The 23952-nt window shown below is 51.2% G+C and overlaps 1 protein-coding gene across 2 annotated transcripts in view; it reads right to left on the bottom strand.

Annotated features, from left to right (window-relative positions):
* Positions 1 to 23952, bottom strand: part of MGAT5B (mannosyl (alpha-1,6-)-glycoprotein beta-1,6-N-acetyl-glucosaminyltransferase, isozyme B) — a 65073-nt gene that overhangs the window by 40224 nt on the left and 897 nt on the right. For both annotated transcript variants that reach the window (XM_010018469.1, XM_010018470.1), the window contains exons 2-3: positions 18584 to 18696; positions 977 to 1121 (exon numbers count right to left, since the gene is read on the bottom strand). In XM_010018469.1, coding sequence (XP_010016771.1) covers positions 977 to 1121; positions 18584 to 18696 — 258 coding nt within the window. The remainder of the gene's footprint in view (positions 1 to 976; positions 1122 to 18583; positions 18697 to 23952) is intronic.

Genomic DNA, 23952 nt, shown 5'->3' with positions numbered 1-23952 from the left:
CACAGCAGAGGGGCAGGATCTCCTCCCTTGACCCGCTGCTCACGATCTGGGGGTGCAGCCCAGCACATCGAGGGGTTCTGGTCTCAAGTGCACACTGAAGCCGGGTCATGGGGAGCTTCTCATCACCCAACACCCTCAAGTCCTCCATTCATTCTTCATCCAGCCTGTAATTGTGCTTGGGATTGCCCCAAGCCATGTGCAGGACCTTGCATATGCCCTTTTTGAACTTCATGAGGTTCACATTGTTCCACCTCTGAAGCCTGTCCAGGTCCCTCTGGACGGCGTAAGTCCACATCACTTCAAGTTCCTTTAGCTACCATTTTTGCAGGCCTTGGCATGACAGCCATATTAGGATTAATAAATGTTCAAAGCAAAGGGAAATGTCTCTTTAGCAAACCAGCATGTCATGACGGGGAGGTCTGACAGCATCTCTCAAGCTGGCCTGGATGGATGTGATGCGTGCATCAGGACACCAGCTCTGCCCAGAGAGCATTTCAGGACCTGACAGTTTGCTTATATTTTATTCTAAGCCTTGCTCAACTCCAGGGCTGAACAGATCATCCCTGGATTTCAAACAACAATCACTGCCATAGCTACCCAAGGGATATGGGCACAAAGAAACCGTCCTCATGGCAGAGAGAGCTCAGCCCATGCACCAGGTACTCCTCCAGCCACCTTGAGCTCCACCACAGACACCCTCCACAGTAGTAGCTAGTAGCCACCCTGCAGCACTAGTAAGCTGGGAGAGGTGCTATAGGAAACCCCCAAAATCACAGTAATTTCAGAAATCCCAAAAAAAAAGGGTTCCAGACATGGCAAACAAGACTGCAGAAGTTTTGTCCAAGCCCCATGGGCTCCATCATCCCCACAGAGCAGCTCAGCCCAACACCTCAGAACACACTGGGGTTCTTCTGCTCCTGCAACCCCCCAAGCCATTCCACAGGGTCTTTACGAGGCATTGGCATGGCTGACTGACCTGTCCATAGGGAGTCGTGCTTCATCCCCTTTGTGGAAGTCAGTGCTATTCTCCAGCCTGGCCAGGATGTCCATCCTCTTCACCAGCATCTCAAGCATGTCGCTCATCCGCCGCAGCACCCCTCGGGACTCCAGCGCACCCATCACTGCAGGCACACAAAGAGCAAAGTGAGACACATCATGGGCTGGGCACTGCTCTGTCACACCAAGAAAATCCCCCTCCCCACAGCTTCAGCCCCAAAGCTGCCCATGGTCCTGTGCTCCCAGCCCCACTGATGGGATCAGTGAGTTATGGACCATCCTGATGTCCTGCTGTCCTGATATTCCCTCCCTGGCTTCGCCAACAGACCCACAGTCCCATTGTCCTGTCCAAGCATGGGTTAATCCCTGCCTGTGCCCACATCCAGCTGGGCTGCTGCAGGTCCTGATAACCAGTGGTTAAGCCAACTCTGGATCCAGCTTCCTCACCTGCCTCTCCAGCATTAACACGCGACTTGTCCACCAGATCCAGCCTGTCCTGAGTGCTCACAGGAAACCAACTTCATTCTCAGACACAAAAACCTCATGTTGAACTCATTTTCCACCCTCCAGGACCCACCTTGCCCAGTATCCTGCCTTTGCCAGCAGCCTGCCAGGGGTGACTAAGCAAAAGCAAATAGGTAGTTGTCCCCCAGCACATCCTCCCAGCAGCACTGGATCTTCCTGGTGCAGGGAATTTCTTTTCTACCTACATCTGCTGCAGGGTGGGTGCCCCAGCATTGGGTATAGCTCTGCCTCAAGCACTGCATCTCTACAAACCCCCCACAGCAGGGAAGGCCCCCCCAGTTCCCAGCCCCATTTAATGCTCTGCTTCCTATGTGTTTGCACAGCACCAAACCGCTGCCGTGTTGAAAGCACCAGGGGATATAGAGCTGCCAGCTCCCACTTTGATGTGTGGTCTAGTGACAGGAGCCCCGAGCCTGAAGCCAGAGAACAGAAAATAAAGCTCCTGTTTCATCTCAACGCTGCTCATTTCACATTGGTAATAACTTAATCAGTGCATAATCCCCTGAACTTCTCCCATTTTGCTTATCTCCCCCATTCCACTCGTGTGCTTTTCAGGAGTGAGCAGCAGGAGCTGGGCAGGTGGTGCTGGCCACTTCAGTGGCTATGGGAAATTAGGGGCATGTCACACATCTCCAAAGAGATGCCAAAACAGATCTTGCAAAGCCAGAGGGTGGCTATATCCCCCCCAGCACCCTGCACCCAGCTCAGCCCTGGCAGTGGGATGGAGTGGGGCTGCTGAGCACATCAAACAGCACAAAGTGTGGGTTCTAGACGGTTTTGGTGTCCAGATGAGAGCCATGTGTATGTCTATGGTGAGAACTGGCTCACGGCGACAGCTCCCACTGCTGCAGAGATGCACCCCCGGCTCCCTCCCCACTCTCCAGGTAAATCACCACTAACTCCAGTTCCAGATGCTGTGGTTGGTTCTCCAGCTCTATGGAGGGGTCTGCATCAGTACTACAAATATGGGGGCTTCGGCACTCATAACCCAGCCAGGCTCTTACCCACTGGGTGCTATGACAGCATTGCGTCGCTGCTGGCACGTGAGCACAGGGTTACAAACCAGCCCTTAAGCCCTCTGAGAAGCTGACACCCAGAGCCTCACCAATGGCTCTCTCCCACACTGCGGAGATTATCAGCAACACGTTATTTTTCATGACAAATCTTAACAAAATGGGAGAAAAACAGAGAGCAAAAGCAATTCCTCAAAAAAAAAAACCTTCCATTCATGGAGATTGAAACTGGGCTCTTCCCAAAATGCTCCCTGCACTTCCATGGCAAGAAGTCAGTGACTTGAATCAGTGGGTGCCCGAAGTGTGATGCAGCCCCACCGGGTGGGTCTGGGAATGCAGGAGCCAGTCCCACCAGGAAGGTCTCCCAATTCCCTGGGTGGGACACAAGTCATGGCCTGTCCCATCAAAGGGCAGGAGTGCCAATGAAGTTGCAATGACAAGATGGGATAAGGGGAAAAAAGCAGAAACTTAGACCATGGAGCTCAGTTTGTACAGGGGTCTCCCCAAACACAACTGAGCAAAGTGGGCACAACACGGCCAAGGAAAATAGAAAAGCTCCAAGATGGTCTTAAGTCAGCAAATCCACATTAGTTATTTCCCCACAGGACTGAGCCCACTCTGGTGCCACCCTGGTCCATGGCTTGCAGCCCCCAGCACCCTGCCCCAGGAAGCTTCCAGGACTGGCCACCCCAAATAGGGATTTCTGCTCAGGATGTGCTCCAGCTCTGACATCCTGGCACTGCCAGTGTGAGAGCTTGCACCTTGAACTCAGGTTTTGAGTGAGACAGAGATTGTGCATCGCCTTGTGTGCTCCTGTGCCAGTGGGTCAGTCTGGAGGTCAGGAGAAGGAACCAATACTGCTCCTAGAGCTGCCCAGAAGGGCTCAAACCACAACCACCCCATTTCCATGGATGTAGTGGTACCCCTGGCCTAAGGATTTGGATCCCAGCTTGTTTTGGAGGCAGGGGGATATGGGGTGTTTCAGGCCGTGCTGGTTTTCCAGGAAGAGACATAGAATCCCAGACTGGTTTGCGCTGGAAGGGACCTTAAAGCTCATCCAGTTCCAACCCCTGCCATGGGCAGGGACACGTTCCACTACAGCAGGTTACTTCAAGCCCTGTTCAACCTGGCCTTGAACACATTTTGAACATCCGTGAAGATGCAAGACCATGCCTGGGAAGGCAACGGGGAGGACCGAGAGCCACTGCTGCCTCTGCCGTTGAGGGCTGGGCTGTCACCCCAGTTTGTAGCAGGGCTGCATCCAGTTAAATCATGAAGGCCTCTTTAGTGGTGCAGCTTGTTTGAAATGTAAAAGGCTGCTTGAAAAGCCTGGGCAGAGGAACAGCTCTGGGCCCTGCTTAAAACCCAGACACAAGCACCAAGTTCATCCCTGCAGAACAGACCTGGGGGGTCCTGCAGGGATGGGTCCTGCAAGCCCCTTCAGCCCCGCTAAGATAGCTTAATGCTGCCCTGGGCAGGGGGATGAAGGAAACTGAGGCACGGAGCTATATAGGGCTAACTTTTCCAACAGCAGGAGTGAGCTGATGTCCATGAAGAGCACCCAAGAGTGCTCAGTTGCATCCCTACTGCCCAGGAAAAGCTCCCCAGGGACTGCCCCATGCTCAGTGAGGAGCAAGAAATGGAGATTTCCTACTGCTTGGGCTTCATCCACACCCCAGGCAACTCTGCCAAGGATGCCTGCCCCAAGTCCTCACCATGGAAGCATGGCTGACAATCCAGCTCTGCTCCCTAACCACTGAGGAAAGGTAAGGATATTCCCACTGGAATGAAACAGTTTCCCCCGGGATCCCAGGCTGCAAGCCCCAGCCCCACAGCTGAACTCCCCCCGGCTCTCCCACTGGCTTCGCTGTGATTTCCCCTAGTGTCACTGCCACCATCCAATTTCCCAGCAGGTTTTGAGAAATTCTAGGATGCTTTTCAAAGCTCTGAGCTTTGCTGTCAGCAGTGAGCAGAGATATTCCTTCTCCAATAAAGAAATGAAAACCCACCCCAAATCCTAAGTAAAAAATAGTAATAAAATAAATAAATCTCAGCCTTCCCTGGGTTATCTTTTCAAGCACCCTCTCAGAGAGCAGAGCAGTCAAGGGCATGGCTCTCCCTAGCCCCCTCCTTGCTCTTGGAGATAAAGTTGAAGCCCTTTGTCACTAAAACCTCTTTTTCAGTTCTTGGTCTTTGCTGCTGTTGTTTTTGTTGTTCCAGAAGCTTAAGGGGGATAACAGGAATGAGTTGACATTTTTGGCAATGATTATTACATCTCTCAGAAAGTGTGTCTCATTAAAACCAAAAGTGAGGAGGAAAAGTGCTGAAGTGACTCTTTTAAAACCAGGATTAATTTGTTAACCTGCACCAGAGACCCGAATACCTGGAGAACGGCTGCTTGTGGGTGTGATGGGGATCCAGAGGATGGCAGAGAGTACCCCCAGCTTTCCCCACTGAAACCAGTGACAAAGATCCCCAGCAGACTTGCAACCAGCACTGCAGACAAGGATAAACCCAAACCGAACTCAAGAGCATGAAGTAGTCCTCCGAGCCCCTTCTTCTTAAATAATAAGCAAGCTGCTAATCACAAAGGAAAAATAGTCTCACTACCTTTGATAAGCAGCAACGATGGGAAAGAAAATCCAACTAAGACTGATCAACAGATTAATTGGAGTTTGCTAAAGTAGGATAGGTTTCTGACAGTTTTCCTGAGTGGCAGCCACTCTTTAAAGGCAATCACTGAACCTGATAGAGGTTTTCATAGCAGCACCAGGAAATAATGATTGCAATCAATCATATTTTACTGGATTTCATGAGACATGCTGGTAAACACAGCAGAGGGAGGAGAATTATTTATGGTGCTTCAGAAGAGCATACAGCTAAGTAATTGGATGAAATCAGGGGAAAAAAAGAAAGCATCCCCTAAGGGTGATGTCTAGAGGAAGAAGAAATAGTTTCTCTGTGAAACCAGTGGAATAGTCAACAGCCCATATGCTCAAATTTGGTCAAAACCCAAGGGAATTCTCTAATGATACACGTCTTTAAAATACCTTCCTGGATGAAAACATCCCTAGGCAGGCATCCCAACCACTGCCACTACCTGCCACTGAAGCCTCCAGGAATGGGAGCCAGGACAGAGCACAGGTGGGTTTTGCTGCGTGTGGCAGTTCAATGCCAGATGCCTCAAAGCAACTACACAGGAGTGGAGAGAACTGAGCAAGCAGCATTTCATTCCGTGGAGCATCTCCAGCATGGCCACAGGGAGGGGACTCCCTGCAGGCAGCTCAACACAGTGCTGGGACCAGTGGAGATGATATGAAGCAGTGCTGACAAAGCCCAGGTTGTGCCACAGGAGAAGGAGCAGATGGGAAGGAGTTTCCTTGCTCAGGCATCGTGGTTTAGGGTGCTGAGCATCCTCCCCAAGTCACCGACCATTGCTCACACTGGGAGCCATCTCCACTCAGCACTTCACAAGCATGGATGGAGCGTGCAGGATGCCACCCTGTCACATATGGGCTTATATGGACGCTTAGGCTGCAGTTTTCAAATGGAGCTAGAACCCCTCAGGAGATAAAAAACAAATAGCACGTTGGAGCATATTCCCATTAGCTACTTGGACTGATTCCAACCCCCTTGCCCTGTGTAGCTAGACCCTGAGGGCAGCTCCCCATCCCTGGCTCACTCAGCTCCATCCTGTTCGAGGGGTCTCACTCTGCTCAGCTTCATGATGAGAAGATGGGGAAGAGAAACATGTAGGAGATTAGGTCAGCTGCACACTGCTGTTCAGTCTAATGCAACCCTTGTCTTTTCCTCCTAGTGGGTGCAGGCAGCCACATGAGCCCATCACCGACTGTACCGGGGCGGGGGGAGACCAAGGCTCCACAGACCAGTATGAATAGTGCCAAAACATCCCCCTGACATTTAAAACGCAATTCTACAATATATCTCCACTGTTTATACTTGTCTGATTTGTTGTTGATTCCCCCCTCCCACTTCTCAAACATAACTCATATCCCTGCCTGGCTATCTTTTAACTGCCAAGCACTCTGGTACAAGAAGGGAATTTGCTCAGAGATGGTAAGACATTACTCATGTCCATTGAAAATATCAGCTGAATTAATTTCAATCTAAAGCACCCTTTGCTTTGGTTTTCTCCCTCAAAGGACAATTCCAGGCTACTTACACCCCTCAAAAGGACAATATACTCTTGAAGGGTTTCTTGAAGAAGGAACTGGACCCAGACGTCATCACCCTGCTCCTTCGGTGGCTGGTATCCAGGGCTGTCCTGGGGACCCCATTATCTCAGGGAGAATCCCATCCTCTCAGGGAGGACCCCAGTCCAGCACCTCCCTGGTACCCAGGGAGCAAAGCACCAGCCCTTCACTTCTCTTTTTTTTTACTTTCACTATTGATTTTGATTCAAACAGATTAAAAGACCAAAGAGCCAACTAGCCACAGGCTCCGGCTAACCCTGACACATAATCCATTACCAACACAGCCCAGGGACCCACAGCACTAACTAGCAACAAGAAAGCCCAAAGCCAGGCTTAAGCTGGCCTCTACCTTGATCTCCATCCCTTCAGCACCCACCCTGGGGGATGCTACTCCAGGGATGGATCAGGTCCTGCTCGGTGTCTGCTCTCCTCGAGGGCACCAACTCACAGCCCATTGCTGCCTACAGCAAACCCATCCACATTTGCCATTAAACTACTATGGATTTATGATTCTAAGTTATACAGAAAAAATATGGACCTGCTTAGCCAATGTCCCAACAAAAAGAGCACAAGGAGCCACAGAGGGACCTGTCACACCAGCCGCATCTGGGGGTGCCCCACAAAGCAGCCAGTGAAGTAGACACTTGGATACAGCTCCAGCTACACCATCGATTTGCTGCTGAGCCGCTGGAAAAGGCTGGCAACAGAGTGGTTCCCTGGTAATCAGCCAACTTAAGCAGCCTTAAGATATTGGCTGGTAAAGCAGATTATGTCCTGCTGCCTGATATCATCTACCCCCTGGATTCATCCACCCTCTCATCACTGCTGTGCAACCAGCAGCAAACATGCAGCCTCAGTGGTGTTTTCTCTCCCTCTCACTGCATCCAGGAGCAGGCAGAGCCCATCAGGTCCTGCTGTGCCCTGCACAGCCAGCTCTGGCACCATGGGTCCAGCAGCCATGTGCCATTACCCATCCAAGCTCTTATCGAAACCATGCCATGGGCTCAAGAGACTCCCCCAGCTTCCCCACAGCCAAGACATCACAGCATGGGGACCAACGTGCTGCAGAAGTTCCCTGGCTGAAAGCGAGCACCATCTGTGCCGTGGCATGCACGTTGTCCAAACCAGCACCAGCAGATGGGAAGCAATGCCCCAGCACGCTGAAGGTCCTGCCCCATGGAAAGGCAATGCACCATGGAATGATGTTGCCCCATGGAAGATGATGCCCCAGTAGGTTTCATGGAGGAGGTTGGTTAGAGGGAGGCCAGTGAAGTCCTGAGCAAAGCTCAGTCTCCACCCAAGGTCCCAGCAGCCATCCTCCAGCCTGGACAGAGGGTGCCAGCCCTGTGCCCCCACACCAGCCCCACTGGGTCCCTCCATCAGGGCAGCCCTTTGGCTGTAGGATCCCAAGTTAAGCCTGCAGAAGGGGCTTCTGCCACTTCTCCACCCATGCAGCTGTCCCTACCGCACCGCGTGAACAGAAATGCCTGTAAAAGCAGGCTGCAGCTCCATCTCTACCCTAAAACACATTTGCTCCCTATTTCCATATACATAAGAAAAAGCAGGAAGCCCAGCAATACAAATAGACACTTACATTCACAGACAGGAAGGTTTCATTGCTGCAAGGGAGAGCACAGGGCTGTTCCACCAACTTTTCTTACTTCTTACCTCCACACACACACACACAAGAGATCTGGTGTCCCCTGTGGGACGTGGGGACAGTGCCACAAGGCCTGCAACAAGCCATCACTCTGCAAGTGAGCAAAATTATCTCCGCCATTGTCTCCTCTTCCAGAAGTCCCAGGAGACGGCTGGTGAAGGGGAGATGGATACATACAACCCCAGCGAAAGCTGCAGTTCAGCTTTCATTTGTTCTATCTTTTTAACCCATCTTTTTCCTCCTCATCATCCCCCGTTACTTGTATTCTTTCAAAGTACCAGCAGGGTATTTTTAGTTGCTCCTCTATTGCCAGCCAGCACTATTTTAAATTGCATTTTAAAGCTGTTCTGCAGTGCTCCAGGCACCTCATGCTGCAGACCAGGCTTTCAAAGCACAAGATTAACGTCAAGTTTAAATTGCTTCCTAAAACACAAGGGCTCCAGTACAGGCTGGCTCAAGGGCAGTTGGTGGTAGCAAAGCCCTGAAGACACCAGTGCTACCAGGGCAGAGCTGAACCCTGAACTGGCTGATGGCTTTGAGAACAAACTGGGACCCCCAGCTGCAGGCAAGGAGCAGCACACACTGGTCCCAGAGCAGCTCCACAGACCCCACAAGCCAGGAACCCCTCCATCACTAACCCTCAACTCAGTTCTTTGTCTTTATAAGAGAGGTGCCTCTCCATGGGTATTTATATCAACTAGTTCTTCTAGTACAATCCTAGTAGTTCTCCTAGTAGAGGGGAGGTTTAGGTTAGATAGAAGGAAGAAGTTCTTCCCTGTGAGGGTGCTGAGGCGCTGGCACAGGGTACCCAGAGAAGCAGTGGCTGCCCCATCCCTGGCAGTGTTCAAGGCCAGGTTGGACACAGGGGCTTGGAGCAACCTGCTCTAGTGGAAGGTGTCCCTGCCTGTGGAAGGGAGTTGGAACTGGATAAGCTTTAAGGTTCCTCCCAACCCAAACCAAGCTGGGATTCTACGATTTGCCCACCCCAAGATCAAGCAGAGGACTGCTTCAGCAAGCTCGGCACCACCATGGCTCTTGGCTCTGCACATCCAGCACTGGAGACCACAGCCTTATCTACAGATGCCCCAAAACATCATGTTTCAGAAACAGCAGAACTTGCTAATTTAACATTTCCAAAATGATTACCATTTCTCCTTCAGCCAAAACCACTGGCCAAACAGTGCCAGGCATCCTGCCACTGTTTCCAGGGATGGATAAATCGTCCCCTTCCTCCAAACCCATGGAGGAAAACCTCAAACCTGCTGAGCCCAGTGGCTGGATCTTTACAGCAGCAGAAGAGTGGGGCAGCAGCCCAAAGCAGAGCCCACATGAGCTGGGGTCATTGGCAGAGCCATGGACAAGCCTTGGTTAATCTCTGCCTGAGCCGAACTGAGCCCTGGTCTTTCATTTAAGGTGAAGAAACAAATAAATCAGTGGCAAAACCAGCTTTTAGAGAGGCTGCTATGGTTCCCACTGTGCTAGTTTTATTTTCTGAAGTACCTGCTGCCTCTTGGGCTCAGGATGAATTTTGATTTAGGAGTGAAAAGGGATAATAAAAGCATAAAGAGCCATTAACATTCCTCCTGGCCTGGTGGGCTGTTTGCTCATCGCACATTGATGGAAATGCCATTTGACTTCCTCATAAGCTATAGAAAATCTATTAATTGATTTAATCATTCCCTGGGAGTCGCTGCTTATGGAGATAACAGAGTGCCCATGGCCAGCAGGATGCTGCTCCTACCTCCTCCAACACAGCAGCAGGGAAGGGGGCAAGGAGATCTTCCTCTCCCCTCCACCCGTTTAAGACTGGTGAATTCACACTTCCATTTCCCAGTCACTTTGCTGGCATTATCGGTTTTCTTTTCAAGCCTGCAGGCATGAAATTCTGAGCAGCAATTGTATCTAATGGGCACTTCTGCAGGAAGAGGGAGGTTCCCAGGGTGGATTAAGCACTACTACAGCAGCCCTTACACTTTTTACCCCTCTGTACCCTGCAAAGCTTCAGTCTGCATTTACCCCGCAGCACAACCCATCACTAACCACAGTGAGACCCCAAAGACCTCTTTACTTCCCTTATTTTAACAGCACTCATTTCCCTGCCTGCAACAGCAATTTAATCAGAGCAGTAAAGTTTTACACTTCCACTTTAAACTCCCTTTTCCAAATGTGGGTTGGAGATGGGAGCATGATGCATGTTCACCAACCCAACGGGGGATGCAGCGCTCCGGGACTGAAGTGGGGACATCAGAAGATGCAGGTGAAGGAGATGACACATGATTTTAATCAACCCCCACTTTCTCCACCCAGGCAAAGCAATGGTCTGCTCCTTAATACATGAAAATTAAGGACACCCCTGTGTTACCCACGCAACAGCACTTGCACCCCAGGGTGCTGCATAGAGTGTGGATGACACACACAGTCACTCCCAGCAGCACCCATCACCATCACCAACAACCATTCCTCAGCACAGAGCAACACTTTAGCCCGTAATTAAAGCAGCCTCCCTGTACTCAACAGGAAGAGCAGAGTAAGTTGATATTGCTGCTGCATGCGGCATTATCCACTTAAAAGAGACCCTGAAGCAACTGAGCATCTGGCAGGAGCTGGCAGGGAGCAGGGCTAGGGATGGGCAGGAAGTCGTCACCCTGCATCTGGGCTCTGCTTTGGGGTCTCCATCAACCCCCTTTTCCCCACCAATGCTTGGACATGAGGAAGCAAGAGAACAGTCCTGATCAGCAGGAGCTGGCAGAGCACGTCACCTCTGGGCTGGCTGGGGTCAGCCCCAGCATTTTCATGGGCTTTTGATTTTTCCTCCCCTATTTCCCCAGCACAGCTCCCCATTAAGGAGGTGCTCCCAGCACTGACTTGGCTTAGTAGTGACCAGGCAACTTCTGACAGCATCAGCTGGCTGCTCCAGGCCCCCAGGCTGCTCGGAGCAGCTTTGGATGGGATGGAAGCAGGCTGGAAAGGAGCCCCAGGCACTGGAGAGCTGCACAGCATGCTCCTCCCCGTAGGTGTCCCTGGCTGGCACCCCTCCAGCAGCCTACAGGCTCCAGGAGACTAATCCAACTCCGGATGCAGCAGCAGAATAATGAAGCATTGGGGATGTGCAGGATTTGCATTTCCATAGGGACTGTGGAATCACTGTGGATAACAGGCCCACAGGCACTACGGGAAGAGGGGATCAGAGAGGAGACCTCCCGCTGCATTATAATAGAGTTTTCCATAAGCAAATTCTGGATTAAGACTGAGAACAGCCTCATCCCTGCTCCTGGACAAATATCCCAGCACTGCCTGGCGAGACACGCTCAAGTAGCGGATCCTCCATAGGGACTGTGGAATCACTGTGGATAACAGGCCCACAGGCACTACGGGAAGAGGGGATCAGAGAGGAGACCTCCCGCTGCATTATAATAGAGTTTTCCATAAGCAAATTCTGGATTAAGACTGAGAACAGCCTCATCCCTGCTCCTGGACAAATATCCCAGCACTGCCTGGCGAGACACGCTCAAGTAGCGGATCCCGGCAAGCTGCTTACAAGCTGCTGCAGACGTTATCCAGAGCTGCTCAGCAGACATCAGAACATAGCACAAGCAGCCCAGGAGAGGGTTGTAGCTCAGTAAGGATGAAACTGGGAATAAGCAGTGCTGAGTTTGCAGAGCAGAGTCTGCCCAGCTCCCTCTGTCACTCTGCCCGTGCCCCTTCATCACCATCACTTGGTTACACGAGTCTTTGCAACTGGTTTTCCTGTTACCTTCACCATGCATTAAAGGCAGTAAGATAAATTTATAACTCACATGACTTTTTGAAAGCAAAGGGAACAGGAGCACCCCTGGAAACATGTGTGTCTGCATCATGATTCAAGCAGCCTAAGCCCTTGCTCTGGGGTGCACTCTCCAGGAAGGTCAGGTAAGAAAAGGGATTGGCAAAGCCACGCAGCAACTCAAGCTCCTGTCAGAACTATGTGCTCTGCTGAAAAATAGCCGAGGAGCAAACTGGGATCTATCACAAGTGGCAGCAACCTGAGTTTGCAAATGGGTCCAGCAAATACTTTTCCCCAGAGAGAGGGAACCGGGATGTGAGGATGAACACATTTGTGTTTTGCTTTCAAGCTCTTCTGGGCTGAGCAGCATCTCACTGCAGCCATGATCCCGCAGGCAGAGCTGAACCAAGCCATTCTCTCCTCTGCCATCCTCCCTCATGATGAGCCGTACGCAGAGGGAATGCAGCAGGTCAGGATCATTTACACAGATCTCCCCCTTCTCCTCCTCCCCTCCCAGTACAGTTGTCTGTGAGGGAGGACCACAGAGTTATTCAAGCTCACTCTGATCATTAGCAAATCCAAGCTTGACCTTTCTGCATCTTCTGAGAGACCAAACAGCAGTGAAACCTGACCATGACAACCCAGCTGGGATGCTGCTGGAGCAAAAGGAAAACCAGTGGAGAAAGGAGTGGGAGCAAATGACCCCTCCAAGGAGATTATGTAAATTCTCACGTTTCTATTTGGCCTTTTTGCTCTGCTCCTGGGGGAGCAATTCAAGGAATTGAAATAACATGAGATCCCATTGCTTCACGGTACTATGGCTCTGGAACGGTGAAGATGCCCGACAACCTTGAACATTACCTTTTGCAGCACAATTCCCGCCTCTCCACCAACATCCCTGCTGTGGGATGAAATAGAAGCCACAAACACCAGAGGATACAGCTGTGCCGTATCTCCCTCTCTCCTCTTCTGTGTTCACTGATGGAAGAAATAGCTTTAAGCAGGTGAGACTCCAGGAACTGGAGCAAGCAACAGCCACGGGAAAGGCAAAGCACTCCGGAAGCTGGAACATGGGAGGGGTGCTGGGTTCAGGAAAGCAGGGCAGGATTTCTGCCAGTGGGTGTTAAACACCATTTTCATCATCATGCTTTGCTTGTTGTTTGCTGGAGCTCTAATGAGAGACCCAATACAGCAAACCAGAGCTATTCCAGCTCCCCAAGGGATCAGTGGTGCTCAGCTTCACCCCCAGCCTGCATCCAGGATAAGATGCCCCAAGCCAGCCAGGGGAGCTGCCCCAGCAGGCTTTCTCCATAACTTGTAAAAGTTATTTTTCTTTCCCTGCAAAATGAAAGCAAATGGCCAAATCCCAGAGGCTTTTACAGCAGATCTTCACTGTCCACCTCCAGACAGATTCCAGGCCAAAGAAGTTAACATTGCCCAGCTGCAGAAAATCCCAGTGGCACAGAACTAAGAAATCTGCCCACAAGCTGTTTAATATCCCATCAGGGTTCATATCCTGCAGTCCCAAGAAGATGAGACCCCAAAACACCTCTCAGCAACCTAGGACAAGGTGAGCAGTCTGGCAGAAGATGTGCTTCATCCCTGCTCTCTTGCATGTCCAAGCTTGTGCTCTAAAACCAGCTCTTACTCAGCCTTGTCCTTTCTTGGGCCCCTGTCCTCACTTAACCCTGTTTCCAAAGCGACTGAGGAAACTCAACACAGGAGCCTGGCCGTGGTCACCAACAGGAAACCAGCTGGAGATGCTGCTGGGAGCTGGTTTTGTGTGGAAAAAGGCAGGTGCCGAGTCCTCCAGCTGAGCACCAAACCAGGCAGGAAACACTTGAAACAGGTTGAAAAGGCAGTTATGGGAAGAGTAAATACACAGCTCCAGCGCTCAGCAAGCCACCATTTCCCAAAGGCATTGAGAATCAAGGACCTCAGCACGAGAGCTGCTGTTGCAGCACGAACAGGCCAAGCACTGAGATATCTATATCTATATGAAACACTCAAAGCATTTGCAGCCGAGCACCACCAAGGTCAGCTGCAATGAAATCAGGGCCCTCTTATAAGAATCAGCAAGGGCAGAGTTCAGCTCCAGCCATTTCAGGACATAAGGAATTGGCCTACACATCCCCTGGACCTGCAGCAAATTCCTCCAGCACCTCATACCCCACCTTACAGGATCAACAGCAGGAGAAATCAGAAGTCTTTTCATGTTTTAAACTAGCTACTGCAGTTGCAGCCAATATTCCAGCCCCATCTAACCATGTTTTAACACTTAACCTGTTTCCCTCCAGTAACCCCCTGCAGCAGCGAGCCCCACCAGCAGGATGTACATCATCACCAAAACCAGCCTGGGGCACAGCGATGGGCAGAGGGACCACGGCCAAACCCCTCCCCAGCCATGCTGCAAGCACCACCATTAAAGATTTGGGGGCTCCTGGGGGATCAGCCCCTGACCCTGCTGGACTCCAGCAGTAAAACAGAAGTAAAAAATGCTTGGAAAAAGATAAACCCAAAGATTTTAAATTCTAAAGAGGAGGCAAGAAAAGGGCACAGAAAACTCAATCTCTCGCCTGCAGAGCCCTTCCCAAAGCGCCTCCCGCATCCAAAATTTATAGACTTGCCTGCTCTCCTTTTTTATCTGGATCTTTGTTTGCAGAACAAACTCTCTCAGTGGCCATTTCAAAACAAAGGAACCTTTGTCTGTGTTTACTTGACAGCAGCGGATTAGGATAAAATAACTTGCATTTCAGAAGGGGGGTTTTTAATTCTTGTTAAGATGTTAAGCTGCTGCTGCATCGAATCACCGAGCAGAGAACCCATCTGAGGAATGATTTCTGGCACACGCTGAGAAACTTGGCTGTTGGAGAGAGCCTCTGAGAAGGGGATTCACATATAACAGTAAAATTTAGAATGGGATTAACTTTTGGACTGTGATATTATTCGGTGCTCCTTTTCAGGCTCCTGACTTGTATCTATCCTCATTTTGGTTTCGATCAGCTGCTTACACAGTTCAGAAGCCAAGAAAGCTCTGGACAAGTGTGGGGCATTTTTGTAAGCTTCCCCTTGGATTACAATATCCAAGGTTCAGTGCTGGGCTGGTCAGGACACCCAGGGAGAAACAGGAACAGCCCTAGCCTAGATGGGACCATGAACCATGAGCTTCACTACTTACCCACAAATGGTATTCCTTGGATGCAAATGACTTTTAAGCACTCGGCTGCAGACATTTAAGGGCATGGGCAGCTTCACTTGCACAGCATCACTGCTGAGCCTGGCAGGACACATGGGAGCAAGGACTAGAGCAAAGAGCCACAAAAGCCAGGATCACTCCCAGGAAGGGCCTCCAGAGCCAACAGTCACCAGGCACAACATACCCAACTAAACACAGCAGCTGCACGGGTAAAGCAGCCCACACCCAGAGCACGTGGGGAGAGATGCTGCCAGCTTGTGATGAAGAATTAATCAATTAATGAATAATGCTCAAAAGGGCCCATTAAATGCAACACTTGGTGAGCTCATGTGGAGAGGAGAGTGGCAGCTGGGACTAAGCTCCTTCCCCAGGCAGGACCACCAGTGCACTCCAGAGCATTTCACACCAGCAGATACTCGAACCTTCAACACATGGCAGACTTGAGGCCACGCACCCAATAACTCCTCCAAAGCTAACAGCCCTGAACCTGTCCGTGTTTCTGTGAACACTGGCCCAATTTCCACTATTACCTACATCAAGAGCTGATCAGCCCAGCAAAATTAACCTGCTCCTTTGTGCTCACCTCAGACCACACTGTGCACTTAACAGCAACTATAACTAGCAGTATTTCTTGGCTTTCCTTGGGATCCATAACACATGTTAGTCAATGTCAGTTTGTTATCCACACAGACCTATTGAGACATCGCAGTACTAATAAGCAGCACATTCAATTCTGTTCCCATCAACCTGCACCAGCTTCGACATACGTCCAGTGCTCCTCCACGTGGGCTCAGCACCACTCCAGACAGGAGGGACCTCTGGGTCCCTTCACTAACCTCCTGCCCCGCATAGAGCAGAGACAGGGTTAGACCTGCCCACAGCCTCACATGTTTGTCTCCAAGGATGGAGTTTCTCCACTTTGCCAGCTTCCCGGAGGCTTTCACTCCCCATTTCCCAGGGGGACCAGTAGGCATTGTCCCTACGTAGCGGTATGACAAGGAAAGCTGACCCCCAACAGCCTGAATCCGGTGTTACAGAGCTAGCAAAAAGCCTCCCAGGTTAGTCCTCTGGACAAAGAATATAATCTTCCAGAACAGTATCCCTTCTTCCACAGACAGGAGAAAGGATGCTTCATGTTTCAAAAGGGTGTGCAAGACCATGAATGAACCAAATCTTCCCCAACAAGAGTTGCAGCAACAGCCAATTTGGCAGCAATTCATCTGGAAGCACTTCCTTGCTTGGCAAATCCATTCAATAAAGGAAAAAAATGGGTTTACATTGAAATTTTGCTCTTCCCAACAAAGCAGGACTTGTCTTAGACAGCTACATAGCCCAGAGACCAAAAGGTTGAAATATTAGAGGACCTTGATCATGATGTTTTTTTTCCTTCTTTAAATGGGACCAACCAGCCATCGCCAGACCTGTAATGTCCAGACCTGTGCAGCCTCAGAGGAAAGCAGCAGGCACTTCTCCTAGCTGGCAAGGCCAGGACTCACAGCACACCCCTTTAGCAGAGCCAAGGGGGCTGGAAGAGGGCTGGAATCTCGGATGCAAGAAGGTTTACACACCTCACACCCATTTACACCTCTTGATTTAATCACAAAGGCAGTAATCTCAGAGGTGTGAGAGCCTGAAAAAGGAGGTTTCTTTGGATCCAGCTCCAGGACTGTGCTATGCCCGGTAAACAAGAGACATGTAAGGATGGGAATCAGTGGAGTAAATTGTGGCTTAAATTTGATAATAAGAATAATGATGGGAAAAGCTATTCCACTCCAAAGCATCCAGAAAGGGGATAAAGAAGCTGAATAATCATCTTGTTGCCACAACTTTAGAGTCCTCTGGGGTGGGACCAGGGTTTTCTGGAAACCTTTGCTGCTGTCTGCAGCACAACCTGTGCCAGCCCTCAGCTCAGGCTGGTCCCATGGTTAATCAGGACCCATTTGCCTTTCCTCTAGTTGTCTGCAAACCCCCTGGAGATGCTGGGGCTCTCCTGGGACAGAGGGAAGCTGCAACAAATGTCACCTTTTATTCTGAACTTAGAAATCTTTTCAGGACCCAAGTCCTCAAAAGCCAAGTTTGAAGAAAGTGGTGGTCCAAGGCCTTCTTCTGCCCACCCTCCTCATCTGCTGTTCCTCATCCTGAGAAGGAAGAAATACCCTATAACCAGGCTTCACCCACCAGCCATCCCAGGAGCAGTGCCTGGCATGGGGACAGGGACATTAACACAGCACCCACGCTCCTTGCACAGCAGGTACCTTGACCATGGTAAACACCAATCCTGCAACCTGCCCTGGCCAGGCTGAGGTCAGCCAGTCCCTTGGAGAAGGGGCTTAATGGAGCTGGTGATGGGGACAATTAGGGGAGCACAGGGGAAGCAATGCCAGCTGCCGGGTGCTCTATCCATGGGGGAGAAAACAAAGCCAACTGCACATCCATCTCTCTGGAAGTCAACTGGGCAGTTAACAAGCACCATTCCACTTCTGGAAACCACCACATTAGTCCTCTTCTTCTGTAGGAAAGCAACTAGCACTTCCAGCACCACAAGGAAAGGATTTATTGCCCAAAAATCCCATACCAGGTGAAGCTGGGGGGCTCAAATCCATCCACACCTTTGGTATAGAGGAGGAGACCAAGCAGAAAGCACACTTGCTAAAAATCAGAATATTTATCTTCTACATATCAGTACCTCCATGAAACCACAAAGGCCTTTTATTTTCCCATCCCTAAGGGACAATTTCCACTCCCTGCAGACCAAAACTGCCCCAAAACACTGCCCAAAACTGCCCAAAGCCCTCCAAGCACCCAAGCCAAATCCTCAGCACATCAGCCTGGGTGCAGGCCATGCGACCCACACCACCTCCAGCTGAAGGTCTAATGCCATCAGCCCTGGTCACTGGTGTTTCCCCATTCCTCTGCTGTAGAGCCAGGGTCAGCATCCACACTCCAACACAAACACATCCCCACTGTGAACACCTCTGGATGTGAACACAGCCAGGCTTTAGCCACACAGCTGCCAAGTGCCTGCACCATGGCAAGAAGGACTAACAGGATCCCAAGCTGTCCTGACACCCTCAAAACAGGTCAGGAGGGAGCCTTGGGAATGGAGGCATTTGAGCACCATCCCCCCTGCATCCCTGGTGCCCGTCAGAGCTGGACCATGCACATGGGGGTCATGGAGCATCCTGTGGGACAGGACGGGCATGGAGCAGCACTCACCTTCGGTGCGGATGGTGAAGGGTGAGTCCCCCAGGCGCTTGGCTGAGAACTGCCCTCCCAGCGATGTCATTAGGAAGCACAGGGTGAAAAATCCAATGCCCAGCACGAATATCCTGCGGGAGGGAAAGCAGAGCTGTAGAGAGGTGTGACAAGGAACTGGCTCGCTCCTGGGGCGGCCCCAGCATCCTTCACCCCCCTGCGGTAACCCCTCTGCACAGCAGCAGGAGCTGCTGTTTGAGGTGTCTGGAAGAGACAGCCAGGACAATCCCTGCCTCCATCCCTTAGGCTGAGCCTATCCAGCCTGGGCAAGGAGCACCTCTGCAGCCCCAGCCCTGCCAGAGCACACCAGCACCTCACCCCAGTGACAGCCAGACCCACACATGCTTCAGGAAAAGCCCCAAGACGCATCTGCCCAAACCCCAGCACTGAGCAGGGGAGTTTTGCCTGAGAACACCCTCCAAAATCCCTGCAGGTTGTTCCTATGGCAGGCCTCGAGATGGAGCAGAGGGCTTTCACCTTAGGTGGGAAAGCTGTGTCATACCATGATTGCCCTTACAGTGCCCTATTAGACCCAGCCCAATAGCACACACCGCAGGAACCACTACAACGAGCAATAACCACCTTCCTCCTGGGAAAGTCCAGGGAAAAAAAGAGACCTTGTACCTTCCCTTCCTCCAAAAGGATCTTAAAAAAAACCCCAAACCACATTTTTGGTAAGAAAAAAAGTCTTTTGTTCCTGCTGTAACGAGGCAACTGGTATTTGCCATTGTGTCCGGCATCACCTGCACAGCACAGGCAGCCCCATGCACAGCAGGATGAGAAGGGACAAGTGCTGGTGGCACACACCGTGACCTGGGACCATCCCATCACCGCTTTGTTCATCCAGGCTGGCAGGAAAGTGGGATACACCAGCCAGGATACTCACCTGCACATCATTCCCAGCTGAGCTACTGATCACCTCCAGCTACATGAGAGGCAGAAGCTCTCAGCACTGCTCCTGTTCAGGCCAAATTCAAGCTGGTAACTTTATTTGGGGGTGAAAAGGCTGAAGGCAAGAGCTTTGTGCATGAGGAGAGTTATTGTGCACAAAGGAGGGATGGACACTTGGCCTCTTTCCACCTCTCAGAGATGCTGCTGCTACTTCCAAGTCTCCACAGAGGTGCAGAATCCTCCAAGCAGGTACATGGGCAGTGCTGCTGCCAGGCACCATGTACAACAGCTCCCAGAGCCGTGGCTGTGCTGGGAAACTCAGTAGCCTTGTGAAACAACGGGTTTGTCTTCAAAGAGATAAATCTATGTGGGATAAAGGAGCTGAGCAAACCCTCAAGGCCCTGAGCCAATGGGAAGCAAGCCACTGAGGACAGGAGCCAGTAACTCTCCTTTACAATCTCATAGCATTATCCACAGAGCTCTGGATCTGCTCGCAGAAACACAGCACAGCCACCCAACACCAACAGAGGGCTTTTCCAGAGAACAGAACACCACAACCCTCCATCTAATCATTATTGTGCAGTTAAAAGGCAGAGGATCAGGAGCCAACCATTAGGTCTGGGCTCCAATGTGCCAGCGTTGTAATTATCTATTGCTGGAAAGGGCTGGCTAATAATGTAACTTGCTCCAAAGCACTTGTTAGCTACAGGAGATGTGGGGAGCAGAAGTACAGCATCAAACAGCTCAAGGACTGGGCTTCCTCAATGAGATCTATTGGAGGAGCTCCCAGGGTAGGTCCCTACTGTATCAGCATGGCATAGGGAGGCTTGTCCACATCTCCTGGACAAGACATGGAACCTTCACAAGCTCCCTACCTCCATCCCATGAGCTCCAATGCTGCTCTCATGCAGCAACACACACCAGACCCAGGGCAGCTCTCAGCCTCAGGCAGCTCAAGAGCAAAGGGTTTCCTCTGCCTGCTCCGAGGAGGATCATCCCTGCCCACCACAGACAGACACTGAACCCCCATCCTCACCCCAGGTCAGCCCTGCCCCATCCTCAACTGGGTCCCAGCAGATCAGGGTCCCCTGGCCATGGGTGCTGGACCAGCAGCAACCTGCAGCTCCCCATTCCCTTCTCACCTAATCAAGAGAAAAAGCAACACCTTATGCTCATCAGCATCAACCAGCTCTGCCAGCAGCACGCTCAGCACCAGCACAAACCCTTCTGGAGAGCCACAGCCTGGAGAGCTGACCTGCCTAGGAGAGGGGGTGCTCTAGTGCATCAGTAGAACTGCCCGACATCCCTGCAGAGGCACCTGGGAAGTGAAGCAGCACAAGTCCCTTTATTTCCAAATGAGCCTGCCCTGGAAGGTAGAAATCAGCTCTAAAAAGCATCATGCACTCGGCTAATCCAGCCATTCCCCCCTCAGATGCCGATGAGCCCAGAGCTGCAGTGTTTGCACACAGAGATAACTCCAGACCTCAGCCCCTCTCCCAAAGCAGACCTCAAGAAGCATTTCCAGAGGGTTGTGGTCCAGCAAAGAGGTGACTGCAGAGGCAGCAAAGCATCCCTGATGCTGCAAAGCAACGTGGTGGCCTATAAATGGCTTGGAGACGGGGTGATTTGGGGACATTAGTCTGTTCCCATTATCACACCCTGTGCTCAGCCACACAGCACAGCACTGGATCTGGAAGAGACTGTTGGGGATTGCAGCACGCAGCTTGGCTTTGAAGGACTGAATTTATCCTTAGAGCAGGAGTTGAGACTGTCTGTGTGGCACCTCCTTGTCAGGAGAGAACAGCAACACAGTGAAGAAGGCCCAAGCTGGAGGAGGAGGTCACAGCCCCGCCATGCCCCACAACCAAGAGTCCTCCCTGAGAGCACACCATGGCACAAAACCCACCCAAAGGTGCCATCCTGCTGCCAGATGCCCCTTCTCCAAGGGGCATTTTAACAAAGCATCACCTGATGAAATAATCAGATTTGATCCTGCTCTTCATTCTCACCCCTCCTATTGACAACATCATCATATGCAAGACCTTTCATCTTCATAATTGTACTTTGGCAAGGAGTGATGGTTAAACACCAAGAGGAAGGAAAGAAAAAGAGGAAGGAAAAAGATACAGAGGTGATCTGTGCTGGAATGTCTCATTAGGAGACACAATCTTTATTCATTTTGACTGGATTACATAGAGAGCAGGAAAGACACAGGATGCCTTTTCCCTGACAAAGAAAAGAGATCAGAGCCTAACTGGGATTGATGTGCTTAGGAGAGGATACATCCCAGCAGCGGTGCTCTGGGAGCAGGGAGAATGCAGGGATGGGCTCTCAGCCTGAGGACCCTCATCTCTTTTACTTGGTGCTGATCTTCTCTAGGTGAGTAAAAATGCTTGGCCCAGCCTTAGCTGAGCAGAAATGCCTTATGCAGAAAGCAAATACCATGAAGGAGGTAAAACATACCAGACACCAGATCTTCCAAACTGCCCATCAAATGCACTAGGTCCTCTGCCCCACAAATCCGGTCTAACTCACTGAAGAGCACGGAGCTCCAATGACCAAGTAGCATCTCCTCTGCTTGCTGGCTTTGCCTGCCATCCCTCATCATGTTTAATTCATCACCCAGACACAGTTCTGGTGCCAAGTCGCTCTCCACATTCTCCCCAAACTGACATGTTCACAGCTCCGGGTCTGGCTTTGTGCCCAAAAGAAAAGGAAGCCAAATTCTTCGAGTTGTTAGTGAAAATGGGAAGTGATGCCCCAGTCACTGCAGATCCAGGCCCACGGAACTGAAGGTGCGATGAGGACAGGAGGGTCTGAGTGACGAGTGGGGAGGCAATGGTGGGGAGGAAGGCCAGCAGCACCCAGCAGGATGGGGCTGTGACACTGGGGCTGCAGCACCCAGCAGGGACCCACAGGGGAACTATTACGCAGGTGCATGAGGAAACCAAGGGCTACAGAGACAGGTAAAAGCTTTTATTAGACAAGTTTTCAACACCCAAGTCTCTTTAAGCCCCAAAACTGAGCCACAGTTTCTCACAGCAGCAGCAGCCAGGCAAATAAAAGATGCTCCCTCTCCCACAAACCTTGTTCTGCTCAGAGCCTGATACCATCACAGTGCTGCCAAAGTGATGCTCAGCCATGGGAATCATCCTCCACAAAGGGGACCAGAGTGAATTCTCTTACTGGCCAATGTTCTAGACACACAGAAAGCCTAGCTTTCATTTCCAGCTGGCAAACTTGCCTGAACTCCCCATGTTCTGCAAACCCAAGAGCTGGGTGAGCCAGTCCAGGACTCCACAGTTGAATTCTTCCCGAATCCAGCACTGTCACAACTGAAACACCCTTTGCAGCTGAGGTGAAGAGCCATCCTTGGGCAACTCTACAAATGGTTTCTGCATTGATTTGCTCTCTCTCCCCCTCAGTTTGCTGCAGGCGCTTTCACAGCTCAGGGCTTTGCACTGCTTTGTAAGCGTGTATGGAGCATGGTTAATGAAATGTTTTGGTGCAAAGGGTCAGGTTTCCTGATGGCTGTTTGCTGATGGCACCACTACCAGGAGCCTTTACCAGGCAGGGGATCACAGCATAGCTTCTGTAGGCTTTCTGTAGTCACCAACAAGCACTGGATTTACAGGACCCATCCTGATTGCCAGCATTCTCTCCCACTCCTGTACATCACCCCTGATTCACATCACCTGATAATGTGGGGTGCTGTTTTTAGGGAAGCAGCACTGATCTGTACCAGCTTACAGCTGGGCAGTGCCAATGGGCTGGGAACAAGGTGACACAGGACTGTGATGTGGAGGGGTCATGCTCAGCATGATACCAGCATGGAGGAGGTGCAGAGCTGGATGCTGCGAGACAGCTAGGAAAGAGCCTTGGGAATTTCTCCTCTCACACAGGGAAAGCCTGACTTATTAACAGCAAGGTAACCCCACTGATTCCAGTGGCACCCGTGTGGGTCTGCACTGGTTTGAGAGCAGAAGTCACCCCAGGGCATGCAGACAGGATGATGTAGGTGCTTTGCTCTGGAAAACAGGGACCCTCCAGCCTGGTGCTCTCCTGCTATCACAACCCCTTCATCCACACACATCCTCATCTCCAATGGGACTTTGTGATCACCATGCAACTCACTCCCGGCGCTCCCCCATCCGGATGCCAGGTGACTGATCCAGAGGGGCTTCCCTTGCCCCAGGGGTGATGCTCAGGGCATTGGGGAGAGAGATGCTCAAGCCAGTCACTTCTTGACCAGACTTCAAATCCACTTAAGAAAGCAAATAGCCAAGCAAAGAGCGCACCCCTGGGGTGCATGAGTCCTTCCCACCTCTCTCACAGTCATTCCCCAAGCTTGGAGGAAGCCCAAGCTGTGGAGACCCTCATGCTCCTGCTCCACCACCGCTTTCCCACACCCCCCTTGGCCAAGTTCCTCAGCCCCAGGG

This window comes from Nestor notabilis, unplaced genomic scaffold (genome assembly GCF_000696875.1).
Source record: "Nestor notabilis isolate BGI_N333 unplaced genomic scaffold, ASM69687v1 scaffold977, whole genome shotgun sequence".
NCBI lineage: Eukaryota > Metazoa > Chordata > Aves > Psittaciformes > Psittacidae > Nestor > Nestor notabilis.
Note: the sequence above shows the minus strand (reverse complement) of the source record. Positions and strands in the feature narration are given on the sequence as shown.